The sequence below is a fragment of the Dermochelys coriacea genome, chromosome 10 (genome assembly GCF_009764565.3).
Source record: "Dermochelys coriacea isolate rDerCor1 chromosome 10, rDerCor1.pri.v4, whole genome shotgun sequence".
Lineage (NCBI taxonomy): Eukaryota > Metazoa > Chordata > Testudines > Dermochelyidae > Dermochelys > Dermochelys coriacea.
Genome location: NC_050077.1, coordinates 45,032,024 through 45,049,171, shown reverse-complemented (window position 1 = coordinate 45,049,171; position 17,148 = coordinate 45,032,024). Strand labels below are relative to the sequence as shown.

The 17,148-nt window shown below is 47.1% G+C and overlaps 1 protein-coding gene across 3 annotated transcripts in view; it reads right to left on the bottom strand.

The window, feature by feature from the left end:
* Nucleotides 1–256: 256 nt before the first annotated feature.
* SNX1 (sorting nexin 1) overlaps nucleotides 257–17,148 on the bottom strand; it is a 41,283-nt gene continuing 24,391 nt past the window's right edge. For 2 of the 3 annotated variants that reach the window (XM_038418663.2, XM_043494459.1), the window contains exons 6-15: nucleotides 12,267–12,408; nucleotides 11,443–11,521; nucleotides 10,126–10,201; nucleotides 7,409–7,522; nucleotides 7,179–7,272; nucleotides 6,195–6,400; nucleotides 3,352–3,495; nucleotides 2,246–2,326; nucleotides 1,452–1,523; nucleotides 421–860 (exon numbers count right to left, since the gene is read on the bottom strand). In XM_038418663.2, coding sequence (XP_038274591.1) covers nucleotides 810–860; nucleotides 1,452–1,523; nucleotides 2,246–2,326; nucleotides 3,352–3,495; nucleotides 6,195–6,400; nucleotides 7,179–7,272; nucleotides 7,409–7,522; nucleotides 10,126–10,201; nucleotides 11,443–11,521; nucleotides 12,267–12,408 — 1,059 coding nt within the window. In that variant the 3' untranslated portion in view covers nucleotides 421–809. Of the gene's footprint in view, nucleotides 386–420; nucleotides 861–1,451; nucleotides 1,524–2,245; nucleotides 2,327–3,351; nucleotides 3,496–6,194; nucleotides 6,401–7,178; nucleotides 7,273–7,408; nucleotides 7,523–10,125; nucleotides 10,202–11,442; nucleotides 11,522–12,266; nucleotides 12,409–17,148 lie in introns of those variants that run through there. The other variant, XM_038418666.2, reaches the window with a different exon arrangement.

The following is a 17,148-nucleotide window of genomic DNA, read 5'->3' as shown; positions in this document are numbered from 1 at the left end:
GAGCACACTGCACACTAAACTTGGGTGGGGTGGAGAAAGCTGGTGACCAAGGGTTTCCTTTAAGAGTCCTGTCTCACAGACCACTTCCCTTCCCCCCCCCCCCCCCAACCTCACACAAGTCTGGAAGTTAGAAGGTGGGGGTACTGCCTGGGAGAGACAGAAGGTCCATTACCCCACTGAGCAGTTAAGTCTAACACCTGTTGCTAGCCCAGGGAGGGAGGGTTTGAAGTGATATTCTAACCAAATTTCCACTCCAGAATTTCCAGTGTATGTTTTAATTGAGAACCTGGTTTCCAGCTTCCCACAATATACTCAAAATAAAAACCATCCCGTGATAAACTTTAGCTTGGTTCGACGGGATGCTCCACCTCCAGCCATGTGGCATCTACTCTGAAGAGACAAGAATTAGCTGGTTTGCCCTGATTTTTAAATATTTTATTACATAATCTCCATGGCACTGCAAGAGTAACAGAAAGCCATTATTCCCAGATCCTAGAGCCCAGCCTGAAAAATATACATTTTGTTTATATACACATCATTAACCCCCTCCCCACACACACACCACGTACTGTAGGTCTTGGCTGAAAGCAGGAAACTAGTCTCTCCATTAAGAAAATATATATATATATGAAGCTAAATCAAAAATACAGTTAGAAGAGTTATTGTCTGTGCTGCTGCTCATTTGGGGGTTAAATCTTTAACAGCTCTGCAGGATGCATTCAGTTAGGGTCTGTCCATAAAAGGCGAAGAGGTACAGTGTATTAAAAAGGCAAAGTAAGTTCAGGTGTGTTCTGGTTTGCTTGGTCTGGTTATGAGATGGCCTTCGCTTCAGGTAAGAACGCCTCCCAGTACTTCACCAGCTGCAGAGACCACAAGGAGACAAAAAGAAACAGTCAGCAAGCAAGCTGCCAGTCAATTGCCAAGACAAGTTCCCAGTTGAAGTCTAGTGCTTTAAGGAGAAGGCCTGTTCCTTTACAACATGGGAACTACTATACTGTCTATAGAAGACTTTGCAGATAGTGGTGTAATGGAAGCACACTTACCCTTGCTCATTTTGACTGATCCAGGCAGACCTCTGGCTATAGTGATGGCCTGGCTTGTTATTAAGTAGCCATGCTTAACTACTCCATTTCCTGCTGCTTGTACCATCACTATGATACAAGTTTCCAGGTTTAGCTTAGCCTCTGATGGGACATTGTTATCCAAAAAACAGACACCACTCATCACTTCTCCATACACTCTGGGGCTGGGGCAGTCTCTGGATTGCCAGGGTAGCCAACACTGCATTCTGCATGCACTATTTAGGAGTCTTTAGTGGATGTTTTCAGAGCTAAGCTTCACTTTGCCAGGTGTAACCCAATACACATCCTCCTACATTTGACTGGACTTGTTGCTGAAGTCAGGAATAAACCAGCTGAGGGATTTATGAGCTGCTGGTCAGGGATTCTCACCTGCTGCTGTGAGTTTAAGAGTGTCTCAAGGTATTTAGTCACATGGTTTCTGAAGTCCTTTGATTTCTCTCTCTGCAAGAGAGAGAGGACATTAATTAATTCAGCCTCTCATACCTGCAGTGTGGTTCATCTCCAGCTGGAGCAGGCAAGACTCAGGAAGAGCTGCAAAGAGGATTTTGCTTCAAGTTTTCATTTAGGATTCTTAATTTGACCACCTAGTGGTTATATCAGGCACAACAAACAGATAAAGCTGCCATAGGACCAAAATGCAGTTTAAGATCTTGGGTACAGCTTAATCAGATTAGAAGCAGCTGGGAAGAGGATAGCACTTCTGTCAGTGGTCTGAAGGAGCTACCTGAAGTTGCCAGCAATAAGCTGCTAGGATACTTGCTACTAGAGTGCACCATTCCACATGTGCGCACATGCATGCACACACGCCTCTGAATCTCTATGTCTGAGTGGATGCCAGAGCAGTGCAGAGACCAGAGCTCTGTGCATGTTACCCACTGGAGGGGCTGGGTGAGGGACAGAGAGATGAGTGAAACAGAAGTTGATTTTTGCCCAATCAGGCTGGATTGTCCAGATTGTCCTCACTTGATCCAGAGGACACTATCTGGGAGGAGCAGGGAAGGAGTTGGGAGAACTCCCTTCTACCCACCCCACCATTAGATCTCAGTAGCAGTGTCTAGGGCAGACCGTAATGCCCCTCTGAAGGCAGAAGGGAATGCAAGATGGGAGTGAGTTGCCAGGTTTGGTTATGTGCATGCTGCAGGAAGGACTGGGATCCACTGTACCTCAAACCGTATCACTTCCTTGCGGACCACGGCAGAAATCCGCTCGAAATCCCTTTCGTACTGCGTCACACGAGACTCCCACTGCAAAGAGTTGGCAGATCATGTTATTTCCTTCAACTCCCAGGGCAGGGCAGATCCCATCTGGATTATAGTCACTTCCTCTTCTAATACATCACTGCTGAGCTGCTTAGTGCTACCTACAACTCCCTGCAGATAACCTCAAGGGAGATTTCCTGCCGACTTCAACGTCTCCCCTCAGTGGGGAACAATCTGGCTCTTGGGCTATTACAGCAGAGCTCCTCAGGATGAACAGCCCCTTTGTCCATCATTACCACTATACAGCCAGCTGCAGCCCCTGCCCCATGTCCCTCAACTCTTGTTGGATGACTGCCATGCCATCAGGCTGGAGGAGGACAGAGTTAGGTTGCTTGCTCTGCATCGGACATGGTGTACTGGAAAGGTCCCTTTGAGGGCGGAAAGAAGATCTCCCCCTACAGAACCTTGCACTGACAGGCCTCTGTTTAAACCAGGCTTGGGTCTTACACAAAGAGGGGCAAAATTCTTGTCACTAGCCAGAAACCCATCCCTTCCACTGATGGGACGTCCTATCTTGTAGGCCAGGGGTGACCAAAAACGTACTGACCCTTTGAGCTGTATACGACAAATCTTCAGAAGTTTGAGAGCTGGGGTGCACCCTGAGACACCACCCCTGCCTCCCTGCTGTGCAGAAGCCACTATCCCACTGCAAGGCAGAGGTCCCAAGCTCCAACTCCCACATCTGGTAGGTGGAAAACAGGGAAGGGGGCTCCACAAGCCACACTTTGGTCACCCCCGTCCTAGGCTCAGGACATGCAATTCACCACTGGGGTGGAAGCAGAGCTAGTGTCTGGTCTAGAGAAGTGGCCTGGACCTTTTATATATAGTTCCTGTGCAGTGCTACTTGGTAACTGGGCTTGTTGGGATGGCGTGCAGAAGGGAAGGGTCATTGCACTGGTTTGGCAGCCAAACCAAGGCAATTGCACAGCACAATGAGACATTAAACCAAGGGCTGCTTGGCCGGTGCCCTGGTTTGAGTCAGCTTGCCTCCCACCCCAAAAGTTCCTCACCTCAGAGATCTCCTCTTTGGCCTGCTGTAGCTTGTCAGGTTTGTTGGCCCACAGCAGCCTGGCCTCAGTCTCCCGCTTCTTCTGCAAGATGGTCTGTGCATCCTGCCAACGCTGCCAGGTCTTCATGCGCTGGTCAAAGGCACCCTGCCAGTGCCAGAGCAGACAGAACATTAGACCAGCAGTTTGCCCTCACAGCTGCATTCAGTGCATCTGCGTAAGGGGATGGTCACAACATTACAAGAGGTTTGTTATGCAGTCACGGGGGGGGGGGGGGGGCGCTGTATTAGGCAGTGAAACTAAGCTATTGTGCCAGTCCCCTCCACTGGCCTGCTCCAGCCTTTGCTAGGAGAGCTTCATTGCTCTGTGTCTGATAGGACACTGCCCCCTGGCTCTGGGATGGGCCAGTGCAGTTTACATTACCTGTAATTGACTGACATCCAGGAGTCCCACAACATAACCTTCCTTCCTGCTCCAGTGATGGTCACCCACCAAGCTACTTTGAGCTAGTAATCCCAAGAGGATAGTTTGATCTGGGTAATTTACTGTCTCTGCTCTGGAGCTATCAGGGTGTGTTTCAAGGCAGTAGAGCACCTTTGTCTCTTGACAAGATCTGGAAGACCTTCCCTTTGAAGAGAGTCTCTGAATTGAAGACTCTGGCTACATGTTGCAGAATTTCAACAGGTGCAACCTACTCCTTCAGAGTTCTGGAACTTGGAGTTTCAGACTGGAGGAGCCAGCATACTGCATGGTAAGGCCAGAGACTCCATGTGCTTCAGGAAACCCAAATCTTGCCCCCTTTGGGACTGGAAAATCCAGAGGCCACATCAACTGGTCTGTTAAGGTAGGGAGAGACCAGTGCACATGAATGGCCCAGGACAGCTCATGGATCTGCAAGATGATGCTGCAATGAAGAAAGCTTTTCAGAGTCCCTGTTTCTCCCTTCTATCCCCAGTTAGGAAATTAGAATCACTTTACAAACTGAGCAAGGCAATTGAGCAGGCCTGAGTCTGCTGCATAGCACAAGTCTGTATAGTGGAAAAAGAGGCTGGGAGAACAAGGTAACTGATGTCACCTGTTCAACAGATGTCCCCTGTGCCATTACGAATGCTACCCAGAGAAAGTGAAGTACTCAAAAGTAGAGATTTGCTCAGACCTTGTAGTGGCCCTTGCTCCCAGAATGCTTAGCACAGCTCCAGAGACTAGGGGTACATGCTCCTTCCAGAATGTGGCTCTTCCATTAGCATTGCCAGTCACAAGTGACACTTCCAGTCATGAGAGGCAGATGCTAATCCCATGCAGCAAGGGCACATGCAAGCGACTAGGACCAGCTATTCCTCCCTGCAGGCCCCTTGCCCCAGTATCTTTAAGGCTTCACAGATAAGCTGTCCCAGGACTCAGCCAGCACTTTCAAACCCAAGTGCTTGGGAGTTAAATGCTTAATTTTCCAAAGGTGCCAAGTACCTGCAGCTCATATTGTTTTCAGTAGGATTTATGGAAATCAGCATTTCAAACTCTGGCCATTCAGGTACTGATCTGGTTTAGAAAGTGTTGACCATACGCTTTAGTTTTATGTTTCGTATCAGGTGATCTGTAAGAGCTGCCTGTGAACAGATAACTCCTGACCAAAGTTGGTGAGGGTTTTGGGGGGGGGGGAGGGGGGGGAAGGAGGTGAGCATCCATTTCAGAACACAGACAAGCTACTTGGGCTTTGGTAAAAGTCCAAGAGCATTTCAGACACTGAAGGACAAAGACAACCTAGGGGGGAAACAAAGGTTTAGAAATCCTGACCCTCCTGCTGGGGATTTCCCCCAGCAGAAAGTCAATACATCTTCCCTACAACACAGTTAGAACCCAAAACATCTTAAACTTATACAGGCAATGTCTGAATTCTCAGCTCAGTTTGTGTGTATTTATCCCCCACAATTCCCTCCTAAGTATGCACTATTGCCCCATTTGACAGATGGAACTGTGGCCCAGACACATTAAGTGTCTTGCTTAAGGTGTCACAGTATGAGAGCGCCTGGATTAGGACCCAGGTCTTCCAAGCTCCGGGCGAATACCCTAATCACCAAGCCAGCCTTCCTCTCTGGACTCCCAATGCAGTGTACGGCACCATCAAGGAGAGAGACGGGAAGGAGCAATTTACAACAGTTTGCAAAGATTGGACAAATGGCATAAGTGGAAGTGAGAAATCTAGAACAGCAGCAAGAAAAGGAAATCTTTAAAATGAGCTGAGGCCCAGATACCATCTGGGCTCCACATTCTGTGCTAATGAAGCCAATCCCTTTGCTGGACTCCCAGCTACTCTGGGACTTTGTTCTTTGTACCAATGTGTAATGCACCCTGAGGCCGACTGCATGGGTCAGAGGGGAGAATTCTAGAAGAGCTAAGCTTGGCCCATGGAGAACATTTACCAGGTCAGTGCATTGGGCTCATGCAGCACAAGCTTACAGCAGGCCTGTCCCATCTTGCTCAGCCAAGGGCCATAGTGAATTTTATGGGAGCTACACATGGTTTATATTAACTCAGGTAGAACAGTTTCCTCAGCTGTACTACAAAGCAACAGCATAGACTATAGGTCCCTGTATGAAATGCAGCCAGACCAAGGCTCAGATAGTGCATCTACAGGGCCCAGCATGCAGTGTTGCATCTTGATCCTACATGCTGTTGGCACATAATGCTAGAACCTGTAGTCTGGGCCTACACCTCCACATTAAGAATGAAGGTGGCCACTTCCTGGCTTGTCCCAACTCCAAGGGCCATGTTCTGGCCAGCCCTGCTCTACTCCTATGGCAAGATGCCAAAGGTTTGCCTGCAATGGACAGGATGTGAGGATTGCTTACCCTTACAACTGAGAGAAGGCGAACGTAGTCACTCAGGAGCTCAGCCAGGAGGAAGAAGTCATTGCTGGCCTGTTCCTGGTGCAGCTGTTCTATCTTCTCTTCCACCTCAGCCAGTTGGGAGAGTGCCCGAGACAGGGCTGTGTTGTCTTCTGAACTCCCTAGCATGGCCAAACTCTTTGCAAACTGTGCTGTGTTCAGTACTAACTCTAGTGGATGGAATGAGAGGAGTGTAAATACAGCTGACTGCAGAGCACTCAAAGTGAAGCAGTGGCCAATAAAGTGGCAACCCAACTAGAAAGATTAGCCCAGAGTGGGGGGAGAGAAGGCTAAAGGTTGCTTCTTAGCTCTGATTTAGTTACCAACACAACTGCCTTCTGACCACCCATGTGGTCAACTGAAAAGAGCCCGTTATCCCACAGCAGGAATCAACTGCCTCTTGGGGCTTTGACGGGGAAGGGCTAGGTGCCTGTAGCTAGTAGCAAGAGTGGAAAAGTTGGCAGAGAAATAAAATAGGAGGCCAGGCACACTAGAGATGCAGATCCCAGGCAGCCACTATGTGAAGAAATAGTGAAATTGCTGCTCTGCACTGCATATAGTTGCCCTTCAGAGAGTTCAATGAAAAGCAGCAGAATGAATAGCTTCTTAGGAGTCAGGGGAAGCTGGAATTGGAGTTTATTCAATTACTGCAGCAGCCTTTGAATCCAGATCAGGACATTATTTAACCTTACTGATTCTGCCCCTTCTCCGCTGCACATCATACCTCCTGACCAGGAGATTTTACAGGCCAGATGTATTCTTCCACCCCTTCCAGCTCTGTTTTTCTACCCACTGCAGACATGGTATTAGCAAAGGTAACTCTAGGAGGGAAGCACCATAGTGCAGAGCAGGTTCTAGTCATGAGCAGATCTCAACCCCCACACAAGGTCAAAGCTTAGCAGTGTCTAGTTCAAGCTGTGAGTTCTACTGAGACAGAGACCCCACTACCTTTCCTGTGGTTGACAAGTGTTTCTACTGCAGCATGTAGCTTCCGTAGGCGCTGCTCCTCACACTCCACCTCCTGAAGTTTCTCCTCAAACCACTGAAATGGACAAATCCACACATTCTCATGGCATGAATGAGGACTGAATGAACGGTTGCAAGGTTACATTTGGGTCTTAGCCAACCCGTTTTCCCTCTTCGAGACTGCCCAAGGAGAAATGCCACTGACTACTTACAATGTCCGATTCATTCATCTTGATGGTCATTTTGCTGACAGCATCAGTGGCTTTGTTGAACATCTTCAGTATACCTGCTCCACTCAGTGTCTGGGTGCCTACTGCTCGGGGCAGCTGTAGAGAGATCAAAAAAGCCTTTGGTTGTTTGCTATAGTGACTGAATTCCTGGTTACTTTGATCGTAGTGTATAAGAGTACCACATGGACAATAGATTGACTAGCTCCATGATATTCATTGAAATGATTGATAGGGAACTGAGTCAGTGCACTTCAGGAGACTAGTTCTGGATAAGGCTAGTTAAATGACACATTGCCTGTAATTTAGGAGGTATGAATTTGCATTTGTTAGCATGTTTCCTGGTTATATAGCTTGCTGTAGTTCAAGCTGCTTCCCAAGTCACTCAGAATTTAAACGCTCTGGAGTGGATCTCCAAGAACCAGGAGGCATATGTGAGGCCTCAGGGCTATATTTGAAGATTTACTGTCTGCACAGGGCCAGAAGCAAGAGCTTTGCTATCTTAGAACAGTCTAAAGCCCCTGGCATGTTGCAGAGTGTCACAAATCCCCTCCAAGTAGGGAGTTGGACTAGATGATCTCCTGAGGTCCCTTCCAACTCTGATATTCTATGATTCTATGATTAGGAAACCCTGCTATGACTGACATGCTCATTTGAAACTCAGACTTTTAGTATTTTAATGGAGCTCAAATTTCAGCTAACTGCATGCTGATTGACCAGGTTACCTTCATCAATCCCACCCTCAGAAGCGAACTCATGACTCAGTCAGAGTCTGACATATGTTGTATGCAGTATTGGTAGCAGGATATTTGAGACACAAGGGTAGATGAGGGGAATATCTTTTACTGACCAACTTCTGTTAGCAAAAGCAGCTTTTCAGCTACACAGAGCTATCCTTCAGGTCTGGGAAACAAGCTCAAAGTCTGGCATAGATCATCTTACCAAGGGGACTATACATGCAGTTGCGTACAGCTGAGAAGGTGGTTCTACTATGAATAATTCTACTTCCATGAGTGGAATCATTGTTTAATTTAAAAAAAGTTTATTCCCATTGGCCCTACAGCACCAAAATGGCCAATATGGAGCCAGATTCTATTGCTCATGCATCATTTACTATATCAGTTGGTTACACTTGTGCACCCTCCTTTATAAAGTGTGAGTGCACAATGCAAAGTCACTTGATCTGACAAGAAGAGAACACAGCTCGACTCAAATGCTAGGGCAAGTTTGCTGGGATAGCACAGAGGTTTAGCTGTGAATTGAGCACGATACAGGAATAAGTGTGGAGCCCCAAAGTAACCCTGAGTCACTTTAACTAGAAAAGAACTTTAAGACTTATGATCCAAGAGACAGTGCAGTAAAGCAGAGTCACAGTCAGTCACCCATCCACCCCAGATTTCTTTTGAGCATTTCATAGTTTGAGACTAGTGAGTCTGTTGATTTGACTTTGGCCAACACTGGGCAGCCAGCTGCAGCTCAGGCACCTGGACAGCTTGGATCTCATGCCTGCATGTTTTCTAAGAGCAAAGGACTACTCTACCATCTTATGAAGGCATCCCCTTTTCCAATAACTCGAAACTAGCCACCCTAAGGTCTCTGAAGCGCATTCAGAGATCAGCCTCTGAATGAGACTCTGCACGACTTGCTCATGGTCAGTCAGTGGCAGCAAGACACAGGTGTCTGGTTTCCTAAATCCTAGATGTGCAATTTCACCACACAATTAGGCATTTATCCTCACTTTGTTTTTGTGGAAGTTAAAAGAATTTGATTCTTGTAATTACTATCTGCTGAGAAGAGCTCTTATAATCTGTGCAAAATAAGTGAAAAGGCAAGAGTGTGGATAGCTTTGACACTCAAGTGAAATATTTAGAATGTTACACCCTAACTGTGTTACTTAACTTAAACTAATTCCTGAAGTGTGTAGTTTCATTTGAATCCTTTTAAGACATGTATTGAGGTTGTCTACCTACACTTACAGAACACCTGCAGCTGTATTTATGCATTCTCTATGGCCTTGGCTACACTTTCACATTATACCGCAATAAAGCTGCCCAGAGCACTCTAACTCACTCCCTGTCTACACTGGCAAGGCACACAACTCTGTGGTTAGAGCACTGCTGGTACTCCACCTCCCCTAGAGGTATAAGGTTTGCTGCTTATTGGGTGAGACGCTACAGCATCACTGTGAACCAGGAGTTAGGTTACAGTGCTCTGATTGCCCTCCAGAAACATCCATAAAATCCCATTAACTGAAGCTGCCTCTCTTGTCTTTGTTGGAAACTCCGGCAGGAATGCAGAAGTAGCCCTTTCAAAGCTCTGTTTCAAAGTGCCAGCTGCTTATCAGCTCAGAGGAAAAAAACAAACAGCTAATGTTTGCTTTGAGTGGGGGGGGGCAGGGAAGGTCTGTACTTATAAGACAGCATGCTGACACTCAGCACCCCAAAACCCCACTCACTCTCTCACCACACTCCATCCCACCCCCTCCCCATTTGAAAAGCATGTTGCAGCCACTTGAATGCTGGGATAGCTGCCCATAATGCACCACTCTCAATGCTACTGCAAGTGCTGAAAATGTGGCCACACCAGTGCACTTTCAGCTGCAAGTGTGGACAGACTGCAGCGCTTTTCCTACTGCGCTGTACGAAGGCAGGTTTAAACCAAAGCGCTCTACATCTGCAAATGTAGCCAAGCCCTATACGAACCTCTTCTTTTTCTAAGAACTCCCTGACATCAGGGTCCTGCAGCATGGTTGGATGGTTGACTATTCTCTGAAGGTACCTATAGAGTGAAAATGCATTAGTAAGCAAGTCATTTGGTCTATCCAGACTTTCCTCCTTTACCTCTATCATTACTAGCAGTTATAAAAAGCCTCAAGTGAAGTCTGCACGGAATCAGTACAGCATGTTATAACAGAACTGGTAAAGTGCAATTTAGCCACCAAGACAGGACCAGCAAGCCAACTGTAGGCTAACAAGCTGTTCCCACCCAGAGATCTGTTCCTTACAGATTATACACAGAAGGAATGATTACAATCTAGTCTTGACTCACATGTCACAGCTCACAGAATTTCACCAAATAATTCCTGACTCTAGCCCATAAATTGTGGTAGAGCTCTAGTAGATTTAGAGACCAATCTTGACTCAAAGAATCCATCATGTCCCTTCAGAAGGCAGGTGTTCCTGATATTCCCAAACTTCGGAAGATTGAGCTGCACCACAGTTCTGAACGCTAGGAGTCAGTATGCATGTGACTAAGATCAGAGGCCTCCTTTGGCAAGATTAAGGGTTTGTCTAGACCGAGTTAGTGCATGGCAAACAGTGCCATACATCTATAGCAACCTAGCATGCGGTGCACTAGCTGGCCTTGTGGACCCTGCTACTGCACACGACGATCTCCTCAGGGAGGATTTTAAATGGGAGTAGCTCAAAGTGCACTAGGGAGTTTTTAAATGCATAGTAGCAGATCATGCAGCGGGCTGTATATTTACAGCCCAGCTTGCTGCACACTAACCCTCCATCCAGACAAGGCCTAACACCCCAGTTTCACTGCCATCTACCAAGGAAGATTAACAATTCCATAATGAATTGTTCCCTACCCCAATCCTGCTCAGTTTATAAGCCTCCTGGGCATTCATTTACTACTTTATGTTTGGTTTTAGAGCAGAGCCATTTCTGTTTTTAAACAAATTTTGTAGCCTACATTGGAACTAGTGCCCTTTGATGTCTAGAACCTGTCTGTACTATACAGGATCTCCTATAACTGAGGTGAACACAGTTGGCTGAAGTGATGGGGTCTCATCTTGCTGTAGTCATTTCACGATCTATTAAAAACCCACACAGAGGTTTGAGCCGATTCCCATTTAGGTCAGTGAGCTTTGCAAGCCTGTGCCCATACTCAGGAGACATCTCACTGACCCTTCCTTTAAAGTGTCCCCTCAATCTCTTTGCTTGTATTGGGGGTAGCTATATAGAAGAGGCAGGCTGTCCCAAGGGCAGCGTCTCAGAGGCAATGGCCCATACCTTTCCAGAGCAGCCCGTCTCTTCTCTAGGAACTCCACAGAGGAGGAGTCTTCTTTCCCAACTTTCACTTTGGTCATTCCTGGAATGGCAGACAGGAGACACTACTTTATTTGAAAAGCACTAGGTACTTTCAGACAGATGCTTCAGGTAAAAGGTAACAAATATGGCAGATTGATCAGAAACATCTTTCCTCTGAGGCAGCAAGAGGATCCTGTACCAGCAGCAGCAAGGCTGGGAAGGGACGATCTGCTGCCAGATAAGCAGATACAAGGAGAGAAGCCACATGCATAGAATGAGATGGAACAAGCCTGTACAGGGTTTGAGAGAGGGTAACCGATCTGGATCCTGAAGTGAAAAGCAAGTCAGTGACTATGTTCTAAGTTCAAGTGTACATAATGTGGTACACATGACCAACTGTGTACAGAAACTATAGCAATGTGAATAATCAGGTGATTTATTCACAAGTTGTTCCAAGAGAAAATTTTAGGTTTGTCAGAAGTTTATTAATAGCTTCTCCAAAGCTACTGACAGATTATTAAGAGTTTACATTTGAAGGTGGAGCACTTGACCAGAGACTGTTCTGACTGCCCCTTAAGCCAGATGATCATTACTCAGAATCCAGATTCTGTGGCAGATGCTCTTACAAACGCAAGATTTGTTTTCCCACTAATATTCTGCAGGATGTGTCAGTTTTGCAGTTTGAGAGAACAGGCCTGCCAGTAAACCCAATGCACTAGTGCATATTCATGGCAAGTTAACAGCTAACCTCAGGATTAGAATTAATTGCATTGACTGGCAGCAGAGTTTCTGGACATCACCCTCACCTATTAAGCTCTTTTCTGGAGGTGGTGGGACTACGAATCCATTCTGAGAGTGCTTCTCCGATAGCTTCTCATACAGACCCAAGAAGTCACTGAATCTCCTTTTCACAGAGAACTGCTTGCTCCTGAACATTGGCAAACTGGTCTGCAGGAGAAAGACAAGAGTCAAACAAGACTAAATACAGTACAGCTGATCTAGCTAAGAACCCCTTTACAGGATGTTCAGCTAACATTTCACCCTTCCTCACTGAGCATCTTAGCTAGGAAAGGACAGTTTCCCTCCTACAAGAGCAGCCTCTCCTATCCTTCAGCATTCCCCACCCATCAAGACTTAAACTCAATCTACATTAGCTCATTTTGGCAAGCATGAGCCTCTTTACTCAAGCAAGACTGAAAAGAAACTGTTACTGAAGAGTCACTTATTCTCTAAATAAGAGTGTTAAGACCATCTGAGGACAGGATAGCTTTGTAGTTGTGTTAAGTCTCATGGCACAACAGTTTTGCCAGTGAACTCCTGTTAGCCTTTAGAGTCATTTATAGCACCTCAGAAATTTGCTCCATATTTCTTCAGAGAGCTTACAAAGCTTGACAAGTAACACATGGGAAGATGGAAACAATAAGACCAAGCTGTTGGGATGCACACATGGAGGGCTTGAGCGTTGTGTTGCTGTCATCCCTCAGTCAGTCATGTACAAGGAAGAATGAATGGCTTTGAGCAAATTCTTGTTAGAGTGATTGTCAACTTGCCAAGTTCTTTTCTACAGTAACACAGCCTTTCAGTGTTAAGCATCAGCAGCTGAAAAGATGGAATTGTAAGCCTGTGGGCAGAGCTGTGTAGGACAACTTGGGGCAACTGCTTCAGACTCCACACTTTGGGGGAGCCCCATGGGCCAGCATGAATGGCCAGTGTGATCGGTCCCAGAAGAGACTAATCACCACTTCTACCCCCAGCCCCGCACCCCTCCCCCCCAAGGGACAGCCCAGCCTGCAGGGCAGGCAGCAGAAGTGGTGTTAGAGCAGGGGTGTGCAAACTACGACCTGCGGGCTGGATCCAGCCCCTCAGGGCTTTGGATCTGACCCACAAAGTTTCCCCCCATGGTGCTGCAGGCCCCGCGCAGCTCTTAGAAGCTACCAGTTCCACATCCCTACAGCCCAGGGATGGGGCAGAGGGCTCCATGCATTGCCCTTGCCTCCAGGCATCAACCCCTGCAGCTCCCATTGGCAGGAACGGGGAACTGTGGCCAATAGGAGTTTTGGGGGAGGTACCTGAAGGCATGGCAAGGGCAGTGCTCAGAGCCCTGTGCCAACCTACTCTGGGGCAACAAAGGGACATGGTTCCAACCACTTTCCGGAGCAGCATGGGGCCAGGGAGCCTGCCCTGAGCCCCCTCCTGCACCCCAACCCCCTGCTGCACTCTGCACTCCAACTCCCTGCCCTGAGCCCTCTCCCACAGTCCGCACCCCTGCCCCGAGCCCCCTCCTCTGCCCCAATCCCTTGCCCCGAGTCTGTTCCTGCACACCACACCCCTTCCACACCTGGCACCCCAACTCCCTGCTCTGCATACAATTCCCACCCCAATATGGCCCTTGGCCCAAAAAGTTTGCCCACCCCTATGTTAGAGTAACAGATACAGTAATCACATCTATTGTCTCATTCTCCCACTGTGTGCACATGCGCACACGTGCACGTGTGTATAACCATTGGTCAATGCACGCGTGTCCCCACTGTGCCAAACCCAGAAGATGAGCATCTCAGTTTGAAAGCCTGGCTCTGCAGCTCATGCTGTAGAGATTCAGGTTTGTAGCATGAGATTTCTGGTGCCATGCAAAATGGCAACCATCACACATTCAGCTTGTCTTCAACTGAAAGCTCCTTGGAGTAGAGACTGGCTCTACCTCTACTGGCTCTAGAATTATGGGCTCTCTGGACACTGAGTATTACTGTTCACCAATTACAATCTTCAGACTCATCTTCACTCCCAATGAACTTTGCCATACTATTTCTACTGGCATCTATCTGCTCATGCTATTTAAAGAGAAGGTGCCACACAACAGCAGCTTTTAGGTAGTGTAACTTGCTATCGCTAAGTTATAGTGCTACTAGAGCACAAAATCCCGACAGATGGGGAAGATGCAAATGTCACCAAAGTCTTTATGATTTGTGATGCATTTCACTAGCCTTAGCTATAAAGGCAAGAAGTGGGCGTGTTTGGTTTGGGAAGAGGCACTGCACTCAGGAGAGGAAGTTGTCATGTCTCTCCCCCTCCCCCAGTCAGCAAAAGGACAGTGTAACAAGACTGCAGTCTGTCCATGGACAGAGATCTCTGCCACAGAATTGCAGAAAGGTATAGTCATGCCATTCCTCAAAAACAGATATTATATAAGGCTTGGCTAGGATAACAATGTGGAGAAAGTAGTAATTGACAGAGGCGACAGTAATTCAGCTGGGATGGCAAGCTTTGGCAATAGCCTGCTTGAAGCCATTGTGGTATAACCAGTGCATAGCTGGCCTGTGATTTAAATCATTCTTCCAGTTTTTAAACCACAAAAGGGAAGCAGGAAGATGTGTCCAAGCCAATACACTTAATTGCTGCTCCCCTATTCCTGCAGGACTTGTTTAGGACAGTCACTTCTCATGAGTGATATCAGGTAGTGAACTTTGGGGCAGGGACTCATTCATTTCTGCAAAACACTCAGCAGCCCCATAGCAATGTAGAGTTAACTAACCTGGAGTTGTTAGTACTCTTCATGCTTTTACAGGAACAGGGAAAGGGCAGTGGCTCTTCAGTGTCAAGTAAGCAGAGCCTGAGTTCCTTATATCAGCCTGTAAGGTTCCCTCATGAACTGAGGCATTGGGTCATGGCTGACTGAGGGAAAGCCACCTACTGTGCCACAAACACCATTCCTGGCAGCATTCTCCCCCCCACCCCAGAGCTCCTATCCCTGTATAGGCCAAGTGCAACTCCTATTAGCTTATCATAGAATGTATGGGTTGGAAGGGACCTCAGGAGGTCATCTAGTCCAACCCCCTGCTCAAAGCAGGTCCAATCCCAACTAAATCATTCCAGCCAGGGCTTTGTCAAGCCTGACCTTAAAAACCTTTAAAGAAGGAAATCGCACCACCTCCCTAGGTAACCCATTCCAGTGCTTCACCACCCTCCTAGTGAAAAAGTTTTTCCTAATATCCAACCTAAACCTCCCTCACTGCAACTTGAGATCATTACTCCTTGTTCTGTCATCTGCTACCACTGAGAACAGTCTAAATCCATCCTCTTTGGAACCTGCTTTTAGGTAGTTGAAAGCAGCTATCAAATCCCCCCCCCCTTCTCTTCTGCAGACTAAATAAACCCAGTTCCCTCAGCCTCTCCTCATAAGTCATGTGCTCCAGCACCCTAATAATTTTAGTTGCCCTCTGCTGGACTCTTTCCAATTTTCCACATCCTTGTAGTGTGGGGCCCAAAACTGGACACGGTACTCCAGATGTGGCCTCATCAATGCTGAATAGAGGGGGGGAACCTCCATCCACTGGCAATGCTCCTACTTATATAGCCCAAAATACTGTTTGCCTTCTTGGCAACAAGGGCACACTGTTGACTCATATCCAGGTTCTCGTCCACTGAAACCCCTAGGTCTTTCTGCAGAACTGCTGCCTAGCCACTTGGTCCCTAGTCTGTAGCAGTGCATGGGATTCTTCCATCCTAAGTGCAAGACTCTGCACTTGTCCTTGTTGAACCTCAGATTTCTTTTGGCCCAATCCTCTAATTTGTCAAGGTCCCTCTGGATCCTATCCCTGCCCTCCAGCATATCTACCACTCCTCCTACTTTAGTGTCATCTGAAAACTTGTTGAGGGTGCAATCCACACCATCATCCAGATCATTAATGAAGATATTGAACAAAACTGTCCCCAGGACCAACCCTTGGGGCACTCTGCTTGATACCGGCTGCCAACTAGACATGGAGCCATTGATCACTACCCATTGAGCCTGATAATCTAGCCAGCTTTCTATCCACCTTCTAGTCCATTCATCCAGCCCATACTACTTTAACTTACTGGCAAGAATACTGTGAGAGACTGTATCAAAAGCTTTGCTAAAGTCAAGGAACACCACGTTCACTGCTTTCCCCTCATCCAGGACCAGTTCTCATCACAGAAGGCAATTAGGTTAGTCAGGCATGACTTGCCCTTGGTGAATCCATGCTGACTGTTCCTGATCACTTTCCTCTCCTCCAAGTGCTTCAAAATAGATTCCTTGAGGACCTGCTCCATGATTTTTCCAAGGACTGAGTTGAGGCTGACTGGCCTATAGTTTCCCAGATCCTCCTCCTTCCTTTTTTAAAGATGGGCACTACATTAGCCTTTTTTTTCCAGTCATCTGGGACCTCCCCAATTGCCATGAGTTTTCAAAGATAATGGCCAATGGCTTTGCAATCACATCTGCCAACTCCTTTAGCATCCTTGGATGCAGTGCATCTGGCCCCATGGACTTGTGCTCATCCAGCTTTTCTAAATATAGTCTTGAACCACTTCTTTCTCAGATGGCTGGTCACCTCCTCCCCATACTGTGCTGCCCAGCTGCCCACCCTGGGAGCTGACCTTGTTCATGAAGACAGAGGCAAACAAAAAAAAAAATGCATTGAGTACATTAGCTTTTTCCACATCATCCGTCACTAGCTTGCCTTCCTCATTCAGTAAGGGGCCCACACTTTCCCTGACCTTCTTGTTGCTAACATACCTGTAGAAACCCTTCTTGTTACTCAACATCCCTTGCTAGCTGCAACTCCAAGTGTTATTTGGCCTTCCCAATTTCACTCCTGCATGCCTGAGCAATATTTTTAATACTCCTCCCTGGTCATCCAATCTTCCACTTCTTGTAAGCATTTTTTG